Source organism: Vanacampus margaritifer, chromosome 7 (genome assembly GCF_051991255.1).
Source record: "Vanacampus margaritifer isolate UIUO_Vmar chromosome 7, RoL_Vmar_1.0, whole genome shotgun sequence".
NCBI lineage: Eukaryota > Metazoa > Chordata > Actinopteri > Syngnathiformes > Syngnathidae > Vanacampus > Vanacampus margaritifer.
In genome coordinates this window covers 236,204-256,167 of record NC_135438.1, presented here as the reverse complement: position 1 = coordinate 256,167, position 19,964 = coordinate 236,204, and the positions used below count along the sequence as shown (strand labels likewise).

Here is a 19,964-nt window from a genome sequence, read left to right as displayed (position 1 = left end):
TACAGCGTATTTCCACTGGAGCCACGCACGGCACCGCCCAAACCACGCACGCGCTTGCGTCTCCACCTCCAACGTGCATCCGGAACGCTGGGCGGAAGTAGCGAGCGCGTAGCCGGATGCGACGCGACAGTCGAGCGCGGGAAACAACACATGACCAAAACACGGAAGCCACGGAGGACGACGCTGCCGGTATCGGTTGTTCGTTCGGTTTTTTCTTTTGTGGCGCTTCAGATGTGGCGCGTCTTCAGAGCTCGCAACGCGAGGAAGATCATCACAAAGGACGATGTTTTATTGTCGGAAAGCCCGCGAGAGTGGCGGGAGACAAGAAGAAGACGAACACTTGTCGAGACGGACGCGGTTGGTAAGTTGGACCAACCCCCCCCCCCCCCCCCCGGCGATGTCATTTAACGACAACCCCCCCCCCCCCCCCCCCCCCGATGTCATTTACTGAGCGAGCGCCCGATCAACTGCCTGGTGTTTAACTTTCGTTAAGTACATCAGCTTTGAGTTGCTGATCAGTTTTTTTGACTTGACTTTCAGTGTTTGTGCAAGAAATCATTTTGTGATTATTCATGTTCGGTTTATTTCTTCAAATCCGCCACAAACAAAACATTCAGCCGACCTTCGTGGCAGTATTGTGCAGTTAAAGACCCGCTCTGCCATCTGGTATTGATTGATGATATTCCACCTTTAAACTACAGCGTGGACCTGGCGGGTGATTTGTGGGCCGGAAAAATCCGCCTAGAATTGCCACCCTTTGAAATGTATTGTTAAAAACTTTTTTTTTTGTGAAGCCAAACAATTGTACAAAAAACCACTAAACCCAATACTGTATATGATCTGTTTCCACCGAGAAAACCCCCAAGAAGATTGATATGAAAAGAATTTGATGGATTTCAAAGATTTTGCGGGGATCAATGGAGGGGTCGCTCGCCATTCAGAGCGTGTCCAGTCCAGCAGTTGCGCATCCCTGCTGTAGACAAACTACAGACTGGTCGCCGTCAACGTCAAGCCACATTTAGACAAACAAGAGGACTGGTCGCCAGTCAACAACATACTGTATTGACAGACTGCGGAAGATGTCTTGTCTAGTTTGTCATTTGGTTTGCGCGTGTTTGTTTGTTTTTGCGTAACAAGCGGGAAGAAAACGGCCGTAGTCTGAAGGCTGCTGAAGGTAAATTGATTGATTTATGATGAGATGAATATGACAATGATTATTTACAGCATTCATGAGGATTGAAGCATGCCGAGTCAGCGTCCGGACCAACAACCAGAGTCCACGGGTGCCGGACTCGCAGGAAGTCCGCGAACAAGACAGGAAATAAGAGTTCTTTGTATTATCTAGCGGGCGGGGCCTTCTCCCTGGAGTTTGCCTTCATTGCCACTTTGGGCCGGGACCACTTGGCGGGGGCGGCAGGACCCGGCGGCGACACGGCGGCGGCCTCTTGCGAGGCGCTGCGCCGCATGGCCGCCCGATTCCTGGGCGGCAGCACAGGGACGGTCGGGGCTCTCACGGGCAGCGAAGGTCTGGAGGGCGCCGCCCTCTGAGGGGACGGGCTGTCGGTCCTGCAGTGGGCAGAGCTAAGGCTGCGGCGGGTCCCCAAGAGAACTCGCAGGGGCGCACGAGGACTACCGGACTGGACGAAGGCGGTGACCGGACGGGGGCACAAAGACGATGATCTGGACGGGACGGCTACCGACCTTCGTTGACTCTTTGCCTTCCTGTGGACAGACAAGCACAACGAAGACAAGTCAGTTTCCTTTTTTTGAGGCACTACTTGTGCAAAATGTTTTGGTGGAAGGCAAAGAACAAGAATCAACCTGGAAGACGACAGTGAAGACGCAAGAGGAGACGGCACGGCGGCCATTTTCCCAGGCTGTCTTCTAACTGGCGTGACGGGCCTGGGGATTCGGCTTTTGGACCCAACCCGGTCCTGTTGGTCTGCCAGCAGGACCCCGGCGTTCCTCTTTAACTCGTCCGAGGTGTGTGTGTCCTCCTCCGATCCAGCGGCAGACAAGGTTTCCGAAGCCTTGTGACACTCACCGTCTCCTGAAGACAGTGAGGACGAGGTCCCGGACCAGACCCGTCTCCGCATCCAGCGACCCTGTTGCCTCTGCACCAGCACCCGGGCCAAGTCCAAGTCCAACTGTCTGGCGGGGCGCTCAAGGCGAGCCCGAGCCGAAAGCGAGGACGACGGCTCAGAGTCTTCCTCTGAGATCAGAACGGGAATTCTGCTCCTGATTCTGGACTTGATTTCCACCAGAGGTTCAGATTTTTTGTGGATCTGAGAGGCTTCCTCATTGGATGACTTCTGGTCCGGAGGGTCTTTAGGTTCCGGTGAAACAGCTTCTGGGACTGGTTCCAAAGGGCTGTTGTCAGTTGGACGGTTCTTGTCCAAAGCATCCTCTACTAGCGGTCCGGAACCTGGGCCCTCCTGGACATAGCGGTCCATCTCTCTGGCCGAGTGCCCGTTGGAAGACATGACGTTCAGGTGGGACGTCTCAGCAATGTGGACAAATGTGCGCTCCACTTTGGTAAAGGGGGGCGACGCTGGCGCAATTGGGGTGGACGGCCGCATGTCCACTCTGAGAGCGGGGGACAGGCGGCCCGTCTCCGAGGGTTCCGTGTGGATGGCCTCTCCGACAAGGACGCGTTCTTGGCAGGGGTTTGGTCCAGAAGGTGTGGACAACTCAGCCTCCAGCGCATGGTCTCCAGAGGGGGACTTGCGAGTGTCACCCGGGGAGAAGAGGACCAAGGTCTTAGAGGCGTCCTCCAAGTCAGGGTCAGCCTCAGAAGGGTGCTCTTTGGCGCCCCGCTGGTCCTCGGCCATGAGCGTGGAGGGGGCGGCGTCCTGGCTGCGCTCAGAGCTCTTGGGACTTGCCTCGCTGTTGGACTCGCTCTTGGTCACGTCGTCGTCTTTGGGGCCGGCGAGTTCCGGCGGGGCGTCGTCGTCGTTGGCGGCAAAGGTGCGGCGCTGCGGTAGAGTTCCTGTCAGCATCACCGTCAGGAAGTCGCCGCGCTTGGCCTGCAGCTTGGGCAGGATGTGGAAGTGTTCACGCTCGTCACTGTCAGCTTTGGTGCGGTAGTCGGGGGACGGCGGCGAGGCGGCGCCGGCACAGAGGCCGATCAGCAAGGGGGGCGATGGCGCCTGAAAGGCAAACACAACCGCGTTAGCACTTTGGCCAACGTCAGCCGGGGTCGGCTCTTGGTGACCCTGAGCGGTGTTAGCGCTTTTGAAACACGGATGGACTGCAATACAGCGCTAGCTTCACTTGCGACTTGAGACCATTTTGTCCCAGATCAAGAACCAAAAACCACCACAAATTTTCCGACCTTTTTAAACAATAAAAATCTCGCTGCTGTACATAAACATGAAAATATAATAAATACAGAAAGTTTTTTAGTTTTAGTTTTAGTGTAGCTAAACCAAAAACCACACGTACTGTAGTATTTGTGGTGTGTGGCTTTAAGGAGGCGGGGCCTACAGGTAACGCCTCCTCCACGAGTGTTTACATTGAGGATTTGGATTTCAAAAAAACCTTCGCAGAGCTCTTCAACATAAGTCAAGGTACTGCTGGACTGTCTTCAGATGGAAATTCGGCGCCAAAGCAAAATGTCTGCATTGGACCACAAATAAAGACACAAGAAGACAATTCATTTCCCCCCACCAAAATCTTTTTGTTTTTTAATGTGATTCCGTTGGTACACAAGCTGGTCAGGATTGTCTGATGACTTCACACAGCAATAAAAAAGGCACGAAAATGCATCGCAGTCTTCTTCATCAAGGTTTTGCCTTCCACGCGTCTTCTGTACGTACGCGTTTATCTACATACTTATGTACACGATACACTCGTTTGCATGCTAGGAGAGGTTAATTGCTTTCTACAATGCTCGTAAATACGCGTGTGGGCGTGTACAAAAGTTCATGCTTCACTTTGGTAGAAAAAAACAAATTCTTCTGTGTTCTTACATTTTATTGCAAACAAAAAAAGACATTCAACTATTTTAGCCTAGCGTAGCTTGAAAAAGAGGAGGCGAGGCTTTTTCTTGCATAAGCTAATGAAAAGTGACAAATATTGTTAAGATTGTATCAAAAGTTACAAGGTCAACATATATATATATATATATATATATATATATATATATATATATAAAATATGATATAATATAATATAATATATTTTAATGCTACGTCAGCTTGGTAACGTCCAAATGGAAAAACAATTGGTTACAGTGCTTAGCTAATGAATGTTAGCCTAACTGTCAGTGACATAGAGATAGCTAGCAACATGGCTAGCTACTTAGCTAACAACTTAACCTTTTAACTTCCTTCTTGTTTTTGGGTTAACGTAGCACAAAAACACACATTGCTTGCACCTCATCACCCTGTTAGCCCCAAAGAATGAAGCAAACAAAAACAAAAACAAGCAGATTATTAATTGGCTCAATTGAAATGATGGCATTTATGAGGTAAAAATGTCGCACGCAGCACTCACGCTCGCTCGGATCAGCTCATTTGCACCTGCACTTGAGGAACCTTTTCAGTACTTTTTGTGATCACATTTAACGACTGAACGCGCTTTGCAAGTCGTGGCTAACGTTGACCACGCTAACAGTGGAAGGTTTTCGAAGCTCGTCGACAAAACAACCAAACAGGACACGCCGACGTGAGTAGCAGCACTTTGGAGCGTTAGCAGCGAGCTAGCAACGTCCTAGCGTCAGTTGACTCCGCCTCCTCTGCCATGTTGAGCGTGGGCCTGCGCGCGCAACATAAAGTTAGCAGCTAGCCTAACTTAGCTTTTACATTCTACATTAGCAACGTGAAGCGGCGCAAACGCAAAAAGGAAGTGGTGCATATTCACCCAGTTTAGCCCTTAAAGATGTGGGGGAAAAAACACGTTTGTGATATTCCAAAGCCCCGCCCATTTCCAGTCACTGAATGGCGAGGAGCTCGAACAGTCGTGTGACATGCTAAGCTAACGGTGTAGCATTATTGCGTCCGTGCGGATGACGACGGCGATAAAGTGCAGCAGTGACAAACTGACAAACCAAACACACACACACTCACACACTCGTTCTCACGAACACTAATAATGAGACGCTAGCATTAGCATTAGCTACCATCTAACCACAAAGTATACAGTCACGCTAGCAGCCACACGCTCACACGTCAGTCCTGACTGAAGCAGGAATGTTGAAAAAAAAAAGATGGAAAAAAACAAAAGGTTAAAAATAAAGACGAATGTTTTCGCTACAAAGCAGCAAAGACGTGTAAAATAAACGTAAAGTTTGAGTTTGTCCTTTCTGTCCTCTTTGCATATGTGCGGGAATTGTGTGCGTTTTGTTTTTTGTCACTCTTCGGCCACCGTTCTGGCGTGTTCAGTGAAAAAAACAAAAACGGGAAGACTCCAACAAGTCCACTTCCTGTTCCTCACAGGGACTTCCTGTCTGAGAGTTGAGCTTGTGCAACACGTTGGCGCAACTCGTTTATTGCATCGTCAGCATCGGCTTCTGTCACGCTGTGTGTGTGCGTGTGTGTGTGTGTGTGCGTGTGTGTGTGTGCGCGTGCGTGCGTGTGATTTGGTTTCAGCTGCTGTTCTTGCTGATGAGTTTAGCGAGCATGTGCTGCAGCTGCGAGCGCGACACGTTGAGCACCGAGTGTCTGGCGCGGGCGGGTAGCGCGCCGCCGCCCCCCGCCGCTGCCACGCCGCCGTGCCGCCGCCTCCACCCGGCGGCGGCGGCGGCGTGGGCGGGGCTGCTCTCGGCCGAGCGGCTCCTCTGGATGAAGGCGGCGCCCCCCCCGTGGGGGTAGTGCTCCGTCTCCAGCGTGGACGAGGAGAAGACGTAGGAGGCCAAGCGCCTCAGCTGATTGGGCCGCGGCTGGGGGCGGTCCTCGTCCGGCTGCAAACAGACCAATCACAGAGAGGGGGAGGAGGTTAGCCGGCGGAAGCCTTTTGGTTTGTGTTTTTTTTTTTTTTTTTTTTCAAATCCAATACACGCCGTGACGTGGCTTCCTGTCCTCGGCTCCTCCCCTTCCCCTCCCTGAGCCAATCAGGCAGGACGCAGCTGATTGGAAGCCTTTCGGCTGATTGGTTGAGGGTGACGAGGGGGGCGGAGCCTGTCTCTATCGTTAGCTTGACGGAGAAGACGACGTCGATGACGACGTCGATGACGACGTCGATGACGAGTGAGACGGACCAGGAGAGGACAGGACGAGGAGGATGAGGAAGAGGAGGAGGAGGAGGAAGACTATTTATCCTTAAGTCCGCTTACCCGCAAAACCTTTTGCTTTTTTTCGTCCCTCCTCGACTCGTCCTGACGGCTGATCGAACTCCACAGACGGCGGCCTCCAAAACATTTGTGCTCTTCACACCTCGCCGGCCTTTTGTCCGCGCGTGTGTGCGTGCGTGCGTGTGTTAGAAGTGGACTGAACCGTCGCGCGCACTCGCCGGCAGCCAACATGTCAAGAGTTGACCGGCGTGTTACTCGCGAACATCTTCAACTGGTCACAAGCACGTGGGAAGAGGTTAAAGTTGGATTTTATTTTGAAAGGCAGCCAATGGGAAGTCTTGCTGACACGTCAACGACTTGAAGGCCCGCTGAGAACCTTCACAACGTGCGGAGATCTTTGATGGCGGCTCCTCAACCTCGTGTGTGATACGACAAACTCCCTGTGAGATACAAGGAACCGCAAGTGGACTACTGTAGAACTGAATAAGTACCAAACCAGGACTGGGCCTCATTTGTACTCCAAGTGAACCAAATTAGTGAATTCGAATTGAACCTAGAAGTGGATTACTGGACTAGAGGTGACGTAGACGCGTACTACGTGAACTGAACTCGAACTAGGATTGGGTTACATTTGAACGAGACATGAAGAAGTCATGTTGGACTACAAGTGGACTAAGTGAAGTCAAAATGGACTGAGCGAAGTGGAAGTAGCATCAAAGCTAACCCGCGCCATCAAAGCTCGCTCATGATTGGCCACCAGAGCGTCTTACCGGCCGCTGCGGTCCGTTGGGTTCCGACTCTCTGCGTCGAGGGCGTCCTGACGGCAGCGAGTGACACGGCGAGTGGGCGGGGCTTCCGCCGGCGCCGAAACTCCTCCGGGACGCCTCCTCCTCCTCCGCTAGCGTTAGCATTCCGCGGCCGTGCGTCTTCGGGCGGACCACCAGATCCGCACCTGCGCCAACACAAGACAATTAACGCGAGCGCACACGCAGGTGGCGGGCGGCGACAGGGGACACTCACCTGCCGCCGCCCGGATCTTCCTGCGCTCGTCCTGCTCCTCCAGGGGCCGCAACTCCTCAGGCTCCTCGTCGGTGGTGCCCGACGTGGTGGGGTGGAAGTCTCGAAGCTCCGCCTCCTTGTCAATGATCACCCACTCCTTGCTGTCGAAGTCCTCTTCCTCGGCCAGCGGCACGGAACGGATGAAAGCATTGCTGTGCGCCTCCTGGTCCGCCGACGCCGCCGACACTTCCTGTCTGCCGCTGGCCTGCCGGTCGCCACGGCAACCCGGGTCCACCGACAGCATCTGCGCCGGCTGCGACGAGTACACGTGCCGCGAAGGAGAGCCCAGCATGTCCATACGAGACCTGAAACGCAGCTTGCGGAAGTTAGCTTGCGGAAGTTAGCTTGCGGAAGTTAGCTTGGACGCCAAACAAGTGAACTTTCTTGCTTGGCTAAACTCAATTCCGAAAGCTAATTGTGGTCTTTGTGTTAAGGTCTCAGGAGAATAGCTATGGCCGCTAAGTTAGCTTCTGCTGCAAAGGACATTAGCTTTGGATGCTAAGGAAGTTAGCTTCTGCCACTCAGGAAGTTAACTTTAGCTGCTAAGGAAGTGAATTTGCTTAGTGGCCAAGCTAAATTCCTGAAGCTAAGTGTAGTGTGTTTGTGTCAAGGTCTTGTTGCTTAGGAGATCAGCTATGGTCGCTAAGTTAGCTTCTGTTGCAAAGGACTTTAGCTTTGGATGCTAAGGAAGTTAGCTTTTGTTGTTAAGGAAGTTAACTTGCTGAGTGGCCAAGCTAACGTCCTAAAGCTAAGCATAGTGTGTTCGTTTCAGGGGCCATTGCTAAGGAAGTTAGCTTTGGCCACTGAGGAAGTTAGCATTAGCAGCGTAGTTTCCCGTCACCTCTGGCCATAGGCGTCCGCGCGTCCCTCTGCGCCGGACAGACGTTCCGACTCGGGACTGTTAACTCGGCGGTATCTTAAGGACCGGCCCTGACCCGTCGGCGAATCGGGAGCGCCACCGCGAACCGGTGACACTGGAGAGGCGGCATGCCCCGCCTCCTCCTCCTACGGACACAATACTGATTAGCGCCAGATGTTAGGCTAGCTTAGCATCTGTTCCGAGCAGACCTTGTTCAAGCTGATCCTGAGTCTGTTGCGGTTGAAGTCGGTGTCCTCCCAGGCCTCGCCGGCGTGTTGGACTAGCGATTCTCCGGGGGTGCGACCCGGCGGCGGCGGCGGGGGCGGCGCGTTCTCCTGGTCGCTCAGGTGCTCGTCCTGGAGGACGTCGTCCGTGTTCTCGCGCTGCGGGTCTCCGGGCACCGGCGTCACGATGGCCCTGCGCAAAGCACCGCCCCGGGTCAAAAACACGCACGCACGCACGCTCACGGATTGTGGACCGCAGCTCTGCTTACCCAACCATGGCGGCGGTGGGCCGCGTGTTGTGCTGCGGTTGGGTGGAGGCGCTGGTGGACATGGTGACATCACTTCCTGCCTTCTCCCAATCGAAAGGCTCGTTCTCCGTGATGATTCGCTCCTTCATGCTGTTCTCGAACACCGACATCAGCAGCTGGCGAGCGCGCACGCCACATGCGAGATTTCCGGTTTGGATTCTGTCGGTTGACCTTCCATTTCATTGCACTTGTTATGACTGTGATTTGATTCTGCCTTTAGGATTCATTGCGGGCCTGCTCGCGAAGCACAGCAGGCACGTTTGACTATCCTAGAAAAACGCGACTTATTAATTGTCCTCTTTATCATTTGCAGAATTTTCAGACAAAATGCGTCTCGTACCCACACAAATAGTACTTAAAAACATTTTTTTTTTTAGCTATACTGTCCGGTCTCTCACTTCTGCCTGGCAACTGATGAGCTCAACTCACCCCCTTTTTTTCTATGTAATACTCAGACCTGATTTCAACAGGAAGTCACGTGGAAGTCAAATCAAATGCAAACATTTGTTAAAAATGTTAAAAGCTCGCGTATGAAAACAGTTGACAAAACGCTAACGAGGCTAACGAGGCTTTCACTTACTGTTCGAGACCTCAAATGGAGATGGAGTTCATTTCTAATTGAGTTTTTTTCAAACTATCGTTTGTTTTCATCTGAATTGGTTCGCGGAAAAATGCTCGGTTCGAGTCATTTTCTATAAGAAGCTTGACTGTGATTGGCTGCGGCGGTCACGCGTGGATTCAGCCGATCAACGGCCCGCTTACCTGGTAGTCAGGTTTGGTGTAGTAGTCGAGGGCGAGGACGTGGTCCAGGAAGACGTTGAACTCGGACGGCATGTGTTTCAGCAGCATGCGGTGGTCGTAGCGCTCTTTGATCTGACCCACTTGCTCCTAAACAAAAACCACAACAAAAACACAACGACCCGTCAAAAGAAAAACCAAATCCACATCCAGCGGCCAATAAAGAGACTGCAGCAACATCGACTGCAACTGGACTACGTGCCTACAACGGATCAACTGAAACCCGACTCCAAAGTCAACTCGGATCACAACTTGATTCAAAGTGGAGTCAAAGTGGAGTCAAAGTGGAGTCAAAGTGGAGTCAAAGTGGACTGCGACTGAACTCAAACTGGGCACGAAGTCAAACACAAGTGAAGTGAACCAGAGCTGAAGCATATGTCGGTAAGAGCGGAACAAGTGGAATAGTGAAGAAGAACTAGATGTGGAGTACGAGTCAAGCACGTCGCAGTACAAATGGAATCTACAAGCTGACTTTGGGAACTACTTCGACTTAAGTGGTGCTAGTGAAGGAAACGTGGAGTCAACTACAAGTAGATGCAGGCTGGAAGTCAAGTAGAAGTGAACAAAGGTGGACTCAAATGAAGTGGAACAACTAGAGGTGCGTATGTGAACTACAAGTGGACTAAAAGTGGTGTAGAAGTGAAGTCCAAGTGGACTAGAGGTGGAACTACAAGTAAAGATGTGGTCTTGTAGAAGTGAGCGAAATGAAGGAGAAGGGAAGAGAGAGTCAACAAGAACGGTACGACAAGTGGAATAAAAGTGAAGTACAAGTGGATTTTGTGAAGTGGACTAAAAGTGGTGTAGACATGAAGTACAAATAGAATACAAGTGACTGAAGGTGGAATAGAAGTGAAGTGGAAGGGAACCAAAAGTGGATCAGAAGTCAACTCCAGGTGGGGAGAAAAAGCAGACTTGTATTAGAAATGACTGCAAGTGGATTGAAATGGGAGGAAAGAAGAAGAAAGGAACTCGAGGTGGCGTCAAGCACAAGTGAAGTCGGCGTGAGTTGGACGTGAACAAGAAGGCGACCAGAAGTGGAATCGAGTGTGGTGGGGAGGAACGGGATGAGATGCGGAAGCATGAAGGGGCCCGGCAGTCGAGCGCAAGTGGACCCAAGTGGACCCAAGTGGAACCAAGTGGACCCCAGTGGAACCCAGTGGAACCAAGTGGAACCAAGTGGACCCAAGTGGAACCAAGTGGACCCAAGTGGACCCCAGTGGAACCCAGTGGAACCAAGTGGAACCAAGTGGACCCAAGTGGACCCCAGTGGAACGGGAGCGCAAGAATGAAAACGGAAGCGTCTTTGAGCGCTACCTCACCTTGTCTTTGATCTTTCTCCAAGGCAACTGGCCCACAGCAAACTCCACCAACATGTAGAAGAGCGACCACAGGTCGTCGTGGCGACCCATCTCCTGCGGACACACGGTCACAGCGACACGTCAGGCGACCCATCTTCCCCTTAGCGCTAAATCCTCACCTTGTTTTTGTGAGCGTTGACCGAAGCGTAGCGGACCGTCCCTCGGAAACCCGCCACCGTCCTCGGCTGGAACACAAACAAGCGCGGGCACCGCCGCAGGAAGCGTGAGTGACATGGGCGGCGGCGAGCGGACGCCAACGACGGAGCGTTCGCGTCGCGGCCCGTGAACGGCAAACGGTTTGTGCGACATCGTTTGCTGCTACAATTGAGTGTGCCGCGCTTCGTGCCCTGTGCCTGCCTTGGCCACCGGGGGGCAGCACAGACACAAAAGCAAGAAGCTTCAGTCTTGTCATCGCCCTTCGTTTTGTTCCCGATACCGATCGTTTGTGTTCTTTTCCAACATTTGTTTTCTTCATGGCAATTTATAACGGTGGTCAATTATTTGCAGAAGTTTTGGCAAATTCAACCAATCGCTGATTTTGGGTGAGAAAAGGTCCCATGTTATTTCCAGTGTTTGGTTCCAGATCTCACGCATATTTGCACATTTTTTGGGGTGGGGGGGGAGAGAAAAAAAACTTTAATTATTATTATTTTTTTTTTCATGTAGTGAGTGTCAATCATTCACCGATTCACACGATAAATTGCGGGTGTCCACGAGTGTGTCTGATTTTGTGTATTTCTCTGTTGAAATGTTGATGCTAATCGTTAGCATGACGTTAGCGAGGGAACTGTTCAGCTAGACGGTGTCGTGACCGGAAGAAACGGGCGGCGTCTCGGCGGCGAGCAAATGTGCAACGTCTAACGGGGACCTGTGATGCAGATGTGGCCCCGCCCTCTGTTGCTATGGAAACCACTCACATTCCTGGTAACCACGGTGAGGATGAAGGCATGCACGGCAAAATCATAAGTCCAAAGGAAGCAACTGGAAGAAAAACAAAAACAAAAAAACTCAACACAACAAGCACAACAAAAATTCCAAAAAAAAGGACACTAATGATGACGATAATAACAATAATGATAACAGCAACTATAATAAGAAGAAGTCCAAAGGGGGAAAATGAGGCAAGAAAAAAAAAGGAGCCAAATCAGAAGTAAATGTGAATTCTAAGAAGTGCTGCGTAGTGTCAGGACTGGAAGTGTGCATGAGAAAAGTCGTCAAAGTGGTTTGGAATTGGATGAGAAAGCGACTGCAAAGTGAAGTCCAAGTGAAGTCCAAGCGGGCCGAAAGCAGACCGGAAGAAGAACACGAGTGGCCCGGCAAGTCAACGGGAACGAAAGTGAAACGGACCACAACAGGACTCAAAGCGGATGAATAAGCAGGCTAATAGGCAGAATGCTAACCAAGCGCAGGCTAACGTGCTAATGAAGACGCATGCTAGCACAGCAGGTGAGGGAGGGGCGGGCGGGACGCGTCTTACCGGCCGGACCTCGCCGGTGGTGTTGGTGTACTGGCGGGCCAGACCGAAGTCCAGCATGTAGCACTTCCTGTAGGTGGACGGCAGGCGACCCATCGCAAAGTTGGACTGCGACACAAGACGCACACGCGGGAAAACTCTCAAGTTGCGAGTGTGTGAGATTTTGAGATTTTGAGGTTTTGAGATTTGGTTTTACAGGTTTGATGTCCCGGTGGAGGAATCCGACCGAGTGGATGGCCTCGATGGACTCCAGGATCTGCTTGCCCAGCCTGAGCGTGGTGCTCATGGTGAAGGTCCCTCGAGGCTGACTGCGCCGCAGGTCGGCCAGGTTGCGACCCTGACGGCGGCGACAAGCGTCAGCGCGGGTGCGGGAACTCCAAGTCGAAAAGCGCTCACCTGAAGCTGCATCACCACGTAGTTGAACTTGTCGTTCCTGCCGCAGCCGATGAACTTGCACACGTGGTTTTTACCTGCGCACGCACGCAGAAAGCAAGGTTGCGGTTTCTACTGGCCGCCCCCACCCGGCGCCGTCCACCCACCCGGCGCCGCCCTCCACCCGGCGCCGCCCTCCACCCGGCGCCGCCCTCCACCCGGCGCCGTCCACTCACCCTGCAGTTTCTTCAGCACGGCCACTTCCATCTTGAGGACCTGTTTGGGCTGCTGGGCCGACTCCACCTTGAGGGCCACGTTCTCCCGGGTCAGCAGGTCCAGCGCCTCGTAGATCTCGCCGAAACCGCCGCCGCCGATCTTCTTCAGCTGCGACACAAAACAGCGGCACCCAAAATGGCCGCTCGTGCTTTTTGAGCGATTGCTTGCATGGGCGCCAATTCTTTTTTTGAGTCGCAAGTTGCAAGTATGCGAGACCACCGGAAGTTGCTCTGGTGGGAAAAAGTCAAGTTAGGCACGACTCACATTTGAATTATTGTCAATCAGGAATGGAAACGTAAAATAAAAACGGCTTTAAATACGATTCATTTCTTAAAGGGAAAGAAAAATCATCAATGATGAAAATAGCTGTCAGTCGCATGTGCGACCATTTTGTTTCCACACCGAATCCCGAATCCTGATCAAACGTGTTTGTTTGTGCCGCAGTTGTGGATCGTATCGATTTGAAACCAAATCCCGTTTTTGAATGAAGGAACGCAAATTAGTTACAGAAACGGGTTTAAATGCGGTTCACCACTTAACTGAAAAAAAAACAAAAAACATCTACGATCAATTATGCACTCGAAAAGAAATTGGGTCCAAAATGGAGCCATCCTCTACTTGGAGTCACGAAACGGCTCTTTCAGAGTCAAACAACTCATAGAAATTGGCCAGAACTTTTGCTTGGGTCCAAAAATGGCATCATTTTGTATAAAACAGCCCAGAAAGTTGGCTCAAATTGACCCATAAAAAATGGTGGATCGGTCCATTTTTGAGCCATAATTGGGTTTCTTTTCACCCAACGGTTTTTAAAGTGTGAAAAGAACTAAACGTTGCAACCAAATTGGTCACACATATAAAGATGTCTTTTTTTCCAGTTTTGCGTATTTCAAATAAACAAACAAAACACTTCCAATATCCCAGTATGACTTGGAATCGGATGGAATCCACAATCGGATGGAATCCACAATCGGATGGAATCCACAATCGCTGGTATCGCGAATAGCCGAGCGAAATGGCCAAGACTTCTGAAGTCGCGAGGCCGCCATATTGCTCCTCCCAACAAGCGTTTCGCCACAGTATGAAAATTGGAGAACATTTGACACAGTAGAAACAGCACGACTGATCCTGTTTTCGATTTCTTTCTCTTCAGACATTTTACAACTTGCCTTAAATACATGCAGAAATGATATGCTTGATGATGTTTACAGGCAGAAACTTTTATCTTTTTTATTCAATACTTATAAGTTCAAGAAAAGATGCCAAATCGAATATTGGGTTCTAAGGAAAAAGGGCGTCTTCAAAGCAGGACATGCTGTCCACCTGTCAATTTTTTATTTTTACTTGATTAAAAAAAATAGTGACCACCCCAACCACAAACCCCGCCCCCAGTCCTGTATATGTCTCATCTGTACGTACACCGCGCTGGCCAGATGGGAGGAGCAAGATGGCCGCCCTGTGACTTCAACGCCACCCAGCCGTCCATTCACATCAGTGATGGGAATGGAAATGCACGCTGACGAGTTGCGAGTCGACCAGCGCTGACAATAACGGCGATGGCCATTTTGGTGCCGATGGCCATTTTGGCGGCGCTGGCGTGTGCGGCGCTCGTGCAGCCGAGCCGGCGAGCAGAAATTGAGCGCTGGAGCGCAAAGGCGCCGCAGGATGCGCGATGGCGTGCGTGCGATGGCTTGGGACAGCGGCGGAGTTACGCAACGTGGGAAGCCGACAACAAGCGCACGTGCGCGTTTGCAAGCGCTCGCAGGCTAAAAGAATTCCCACAAACGCCGCTGACTTGTGTATGCGCAAGTAAAAAAGATCTTTGGCTTACATTATAGCAACACCTTTGAAAAGTAAGTCAACATTGTGAATTGATCATTTGGATGATGAATTATTATGTCCGCAACACATGATATCTGTTTATTGTCTTACGGCCACGACGTGCGCAAGTCGACACTCTGGGAAAAAAATGCACATTTTGTTTGAAAACATTTGCAAGGACTGACAAACTGACTAAAGTATTTTTATGCTCTACTTTGAAATATGTAGATAGAGAAATGAATACATAATACAGAACAATAATAACAAACTAAATGAAATCAAAATAAAATCAATAGATACATAAATAGTTGAATCCAATGAATAAATAAATAAATGGTTGAAATCAATCATATTTTGTGTATTTTGCCGTCAAGGATGTTGGGCGTCTTGCAAATACGTTTTAAAGGATTTGCGTTTTTCTTACTCGCAACAAATACCTGCCAATGTATTTTTATACGCTATCTTTCTATCGAATCAATAACAATAATACATAAATACAATCAAAATAAAATGAATATATCCAATCAATCATATTTTGTGCATTTAGCCTCCAAGAATGTTGCAAATCTGTGCCAAAGTATATTTTCTGAAGTGATCTTTTTGCTCCACTTGCACGCTGCTTTGTGCGCGTCTTTGTGTGTGCGCGCGCGGCACTGACCACTTTCCATCGGTCCTTGACCATGCAATTGGGCGGCAGGATGTCGGCCTGCTCGGCGGTCCCGTTCATGTTGGCGTTGTCCTGGTGGGCGGGGCCTAGGCACTGCATCTGCCATCCATGAAGAACACGAGCAGCTCCCAGCTTGAACGAGCCATTGATCTGCGGGAGGGGCGGGACCAGCGTTAGCCGGCGGCGCGCCAACACCTTCTTCCGTTAGCGACGGGCTGCGGGTGCGAGGCGTGCGCTTCACTTGCGGCGAATACAACAAAGTACAGTCAACCCCAGCGGAGGCTGTCGTTAGTATCTGTGACTTTGAATGCGTGCATGGAGAGGGAAGTGGGCGTCGGCCAATGAGAGACCGACTTAGGAAGGCAGGATAGCGCTGAACTTGGTTAGCGTTCGGAACTCAAGGCAGCTTTGTGCTTGCTTACTGTACTCGTAAGTCAAGGCGGTGCTGCGACCGGCGGACCCGCAGCCCAGAATTCATGTTTTCCGGGTAAAATGGGCGTGTTGAGACAAACAACACAAAGATATATTTCAATTGATCTCTTTAAAAATATTGAAGGAAAGAAAAGCCATGAATATGCAAATCCGCAGGTGTATGCAGACGTTTTATTGTTTTTATTTTCATTTAATTTATTATTATTATTATTACCCGCACGACCCTTGTGAGGATAAGCAGTTAAGAAAATTGATGAATTCTTATCAATTGTAATATTATTATAGTTATTATTACCTTTTGATTTATTGTTATTTTATTTATTATTACTATTACTTTTTGTAATGCTATTTATTATTATTACTTATTTTAAAAATGGATTTTTGCTTGCACTTGACTGGGGTTGACTGTGATCCTGTCAAGAAGGTCCGAAGTGTGAACATCCAACCCCAAAACATCAACATCTGCAGTGATGCACGTCGGGCTGACGGGGGCGCTATAAACATCCTCGCTTTCAATTCCACGCAGAAAGAATTGAAAGTTTGCCAACGCGTGGAATCCTCCTCCGCCGCCGCCACCGCCGCAGTGGGAAGGAGCAGGCCCGGCCTCGCCAAACGCATCGGTCGTCAAGCATGCGGCTGCGCAGGCGGTGGCGCATGCAGGCCGAGCATCAAATTAGAGCGGCTCTGACGACGGGGGCGGGGCGGGGGCGGGGCCAGGGTGCATCTGTGCAGACCAGATGACCAATCACGGCAGAGGGGTGGACCACAGAGTTTCCTTTCTCAGAAGGCTCAAAAACAAATCAACGAAAAGGCATCATTTGGCATGAAGAGCTAAGCTACTAACAAGTTAGCTTAGCATTAGCATGGCAGACAAACTGTCCTTTTGAGTTTTTGCACGTTTGTGTGCGCGTGTGTCATTTTGTGTACGTGTGTGTTAGGGTTGGAAAGGTTCACAAAAACCTCGGTTGGGTTGTCATCTGGCTTTGGTGGTCCCGGTTTTGGGTTTGGGTCCGGTCAGGATGACCGATCGCGGCTCGTCCCGTCGGCTTGAAAGTGAAAGAAGGAACATGTTCAGATGGTTCCGAGCCAAATCAGACAAAATGTCTGAAAATTGGAACCGAGCCCATTTTGAGCGGGACGAAACTTGGTGTGCTCCTGGTGATGTCACAACACTAAATCTCAAATTTGGGGTCAATTTGGGGGCGGACGTTTGGGAGCTACGCCCAATTTGGACATTTTGGGCAAAAAGGGGTGTGGCCAGTTTCCTTTTGAAATGTGGATCTCTCAAACTACTCACTAGGTTCATCTTCACAAAGCAGTGCTTGTTGGAAAGAATTCCAAATGTGGAATCCTTTAGACAATCGCTGCAGATTTTTGCTCACCTTTGGAGCTCCAATTTGACCTTGAAATGGACCTTGCGACCTCAACGCATGTTCAATGAGAGATGATGGTGTGGCCAGGGATCCTTTTGACGCTGCACTTTTTCTTGGTAGAAAAGATTGACCCAGTAGGCAGTCCCTGAGACAAAAGGGTTCAAAGGAAGGTGGCCACGCCCCTTTTTGTCCACAATGTCTCCTCCCACTGACCTCAAATTGCAGATCTAACGTTGTGCCAAGTTTGATTCCACTCCAAATCTGCTCGCTTCCTTCAAGCCGCTGACGGAACGGAACGAGACATTTTCCATCTTGTTTTGGTTATCGTTGAAATCAGAAATGCTGGTTTAGCCCGCGGGACTTTTTCCCTAAGTAGGAATTGGTGCCTCAATAAAAGTCCTTGAAGAAGTTTTGTACGATGCACGGACTGTAGACGGACGTGTTTCATAGTTCCCAATTGCTATCCAATAGGGTGGAGGAGAGACGATTGCGTGTAATTTGACGAGAAGAAAACAACGAATTACGCGTGCCTGCGAACCAAAGGGAATATTTGCAGACATCATAATAATAATATTTTTGGGGACACAAAAAAAACGGTTCCACCCCTGGTGCGTATGCACTTGCGCGATACGCTGGAGGAACTCTGTGGTCGTGACACTTCCTCTTTTGGCCAACAGTGGCAGGGGGCGAGGAGGGGGAGGGGGAGGGGTCGGGGGGTCGGGGGGGGGGGGCAGTCGGGTGTGAGGGTGCTTGAGTGTTGCTGCGCCAGAAGCCGGCTAGCCACTTGGCATCATTCGTCACATTCGCAGCTCACCATCGTTATGAGCTCCAGCTCACAACAACTCCTCGCACGGCCTGCGAGCCAAACAGACGGCAGTTAATCAGGACCCGCCCACTGGTCAGATCGCATGGGGGCGGAGCCTGAGCACACCTCCCCCCGCCCCCAAGTAACAAACACACCAGCGTCAACATAGTCAGCGCACCTAGACTAGCATCTTGTTAGCTTGCCAACGCACCTAGGCTAGCATCTTGTTAGCTTGCCAACGCACCTAGGCTAGCATCTTGTTAGCTCGCCAACACCGGCTCAAGCAAACACCAAACGATAGCCGCAAGCTACGCTAGCTACGTCACAGGCCAGTGTGTCATTCAAACAAAAACTGGTCAAAAATAAACAATGGTGTGTTTTCTATTTTTTAGCTCCATAGGAGGTGTTAAGTCAATTAGCTGTTTTTGGTGTTAGCTGTGTTGCCTCAGTCAGAGTTGTTGGTTGAGTTCCCCTAAATAAAAAAGAAGTGCAATGTCTGACAACCATTAGCATGTTAGCTATACGCATTGTAAAGCGCTTTGAGCACCATATGGTGGAGAAAGCGCTATATAGGCTCGGTCCATTGACCATTTGGAAATTAGCGGTTAATGGTATTAGCCTAGTTAGCTCAAGCAACACTTCAGCAAAGTGAAAAGTCACAATGAAATGTTTAACACACTTCTATTAACTTTGTTACGCAGCGTAATTTTTTACACGACATCCCAACTTAATGGAATTGAGGTTTGTAAAGTAAGTCACGAGAGCATGTGAACATTCATTTGTGTTAACTATGTTTGCTTTTTTAGCAGCATGAGACATTTCAACTGCATTTGCTGTCGGTAGTTTCAATCTCGATTGCTCATTTAGCACTGTTAGCTAAATTAATGCAGCCAAAGAAGTCACGGGGCGCATGTCGCTTTCATTTGTGTGCTTTTCTGAGCTGCGGAAAAGGATTTCGCTCAAAAATGTGCGAGTTGTACTAGCCATGCTAGCTCTATTAGCCTTGTTTCATGTCCATTAACTCTGTGAAATAAGTCAATTGAAAGTAAGCAATAAAATCAGTGTTGTGTGCATTAACACTAGCATCGAAGCTATATTAGCAGCGGAAGAGGTTTTAGCCCGATTAGCCGTTTGTAGTATTTGCCCAGTTAGCAAAGTCAGCAATAATGAGAAACATTAACTGAGTAAATATTTAAAAAGAAGTCACAAAGCTCGAATGTGAAACATTCATTTGTATTCACTCTGTTGCCTTTTTGTTTCAGCCATGTAAGAGGTTTGAGCTTAACCCTAAATAGCGTTAGCCTAGTTAGCGCAATTAGGACTCAGTGACTGAATGCGATAAATAATTCACAAGGGCTTTTGTAGCATCCGTTTGTATTCACTTGATTTGCCTGCCACCACTTTTTCACCTGCGTGAGACGTTTAGCAGCATTCGCATTAATAGTTAGCAACTGTCAATCCGGTACAAGTAAATAATCACATTTGTGTCGTGGAGGCTGGAGGAGGTTTTAGCTTCGTAGTTCTGTATTCGTTCAATGAGCAGATTATTGTTCAATGAAGCCCAGCGTATGAAAACGCAGCCTTTGAATCTCAATCCATCCAAATTCCAATTTGGACGGAACATTGCTCTTGAGCACTGCACAGTCATGCGGCCTCACTGCGCACGCGCAGCTTCGCATCCGCCGCTCGATAAATGTGGCCCGGCCTGACCCGGGTCATGAATGAAACATGCATCTGACCGGCACTGCCCGTCCCGGCCCGGTTGGTTCCGCCGCCCCCCCCCCCCCCCCCCCCCATCGCCGGCACGGCTGCGGCGCTTCAACTTACCTGGCGCTCCTCCTCTTCCGCCTCTTGGGTATCTTCATCGGGAAATCACGAGAAGAACCCCCCACCCACAGCTCGGTTCCGC

At 50.1% G+C, this 19,964-nt stretch overlaps 2 protein-coding genes and 1 long non-coding RNA gene across 4 annotated transcripts in view; 1 reads left to right on the top strand and 2 right to left on the bottom strand.

The window, feature by feature from the left end:
• The first annotated feature begins 98 nt into the window (after positions 1-98).
• LOC144055427 (uncharacterized) lies at positions 99-13,397 on the top strand. The gene is made up of 2 exons (XR_013294876.1): positions 99-361; positions 12,511-13,397. It is a non-coding gene; the product is annotated as an uncharacterized LOC144055427 (long non-coding RNA).
• The window catches only part of LOC144055417 (tau-tubulin kinase 1-like), a 20,337-nt gene continuing 1,537 nt past the window's right edge, over positions 1,165-19,964 (bottom strand). The window contains exons 2-16 of one of the 2 annotated variants that reach the window (XM_077571358.1): positions 15,437-15,595; positions 12,921-13,068; positions 12,709-12,782; positions 12,509-12,649; positions 12,316-12,420; positions 10,958-11,023; positions 10,800-10,892; positions 9,445-9,570; positions 8,644-8,798; positions 8,360-8,567; positions 8,133-8,296; positions 7,253-7,596; positions 7,003-7,184; positions 1,822-3,149; positions 1,165-1,722 (exon numbers count right to left, since the gene is read on the bottom strand). In XM_077571358.1, the coding sequence (XP_077427484.1) occupies positions 1,338-1,722; positions 1,822-3,149; positions 7,003-7,184; positions 7,253-7,596; positions 8,133-8,296; positions 8,360-8,567; positions 8,644-8,798; positions 9,445-9,570; positions 10,800-10,892; positions 10,958-11,023; positions 12,316-12,420; positions 12,509-12,649; positions 12,709-12,782; positions 12,921-13,068; positions 15,437-15,544 (3,627 nt within the window). In that variant the 5' untranslated portion in view covers positions 15,545-15,595 and the 3' untranslated portion in view covers positions 1,165-1,337. Of the gene's footprint in view, positions 1,723-1,821; positions 3,150-7,002; positions 7,185-7,252; positions 7,597-8,132; positions 8,297-8,359; positions 8,568-8,643; positions 8,799-9,444; positions 9,571-10,799; positions 10,893-10,957; positions 11,024-11,755; positions 12,274-12,315; positions 12,421-12,508; positions 12,650-12,708; positions 12,783-12,920; positions 13,069-15,436; positions 15,596-19,964 lie in introns of those variants that run through there. The other variant, XM_077571359.1, reaches the window with a different exon arrangement.
• Positions 3,655-6,992, bottom strand: LOC144055425 (uncharacterized). The gene is made up of 2 exons (XM_077571376.1): positions 6,275-6,992; positions 3,655-5,902 (listed from the first exon to the last, which is right to left on the bottom strand). The coding sequence occupies exons 1-2, from the start codon at positions 6,461-6,463 to the stop codon at positions 5,588-5,590; spliced, it is 504 nt and encodes a 167-aa protein (XP_077427502.1). The 5' UTR covers positions 6,464-6,992; the 3' UTR covers positions 3,655-5,587.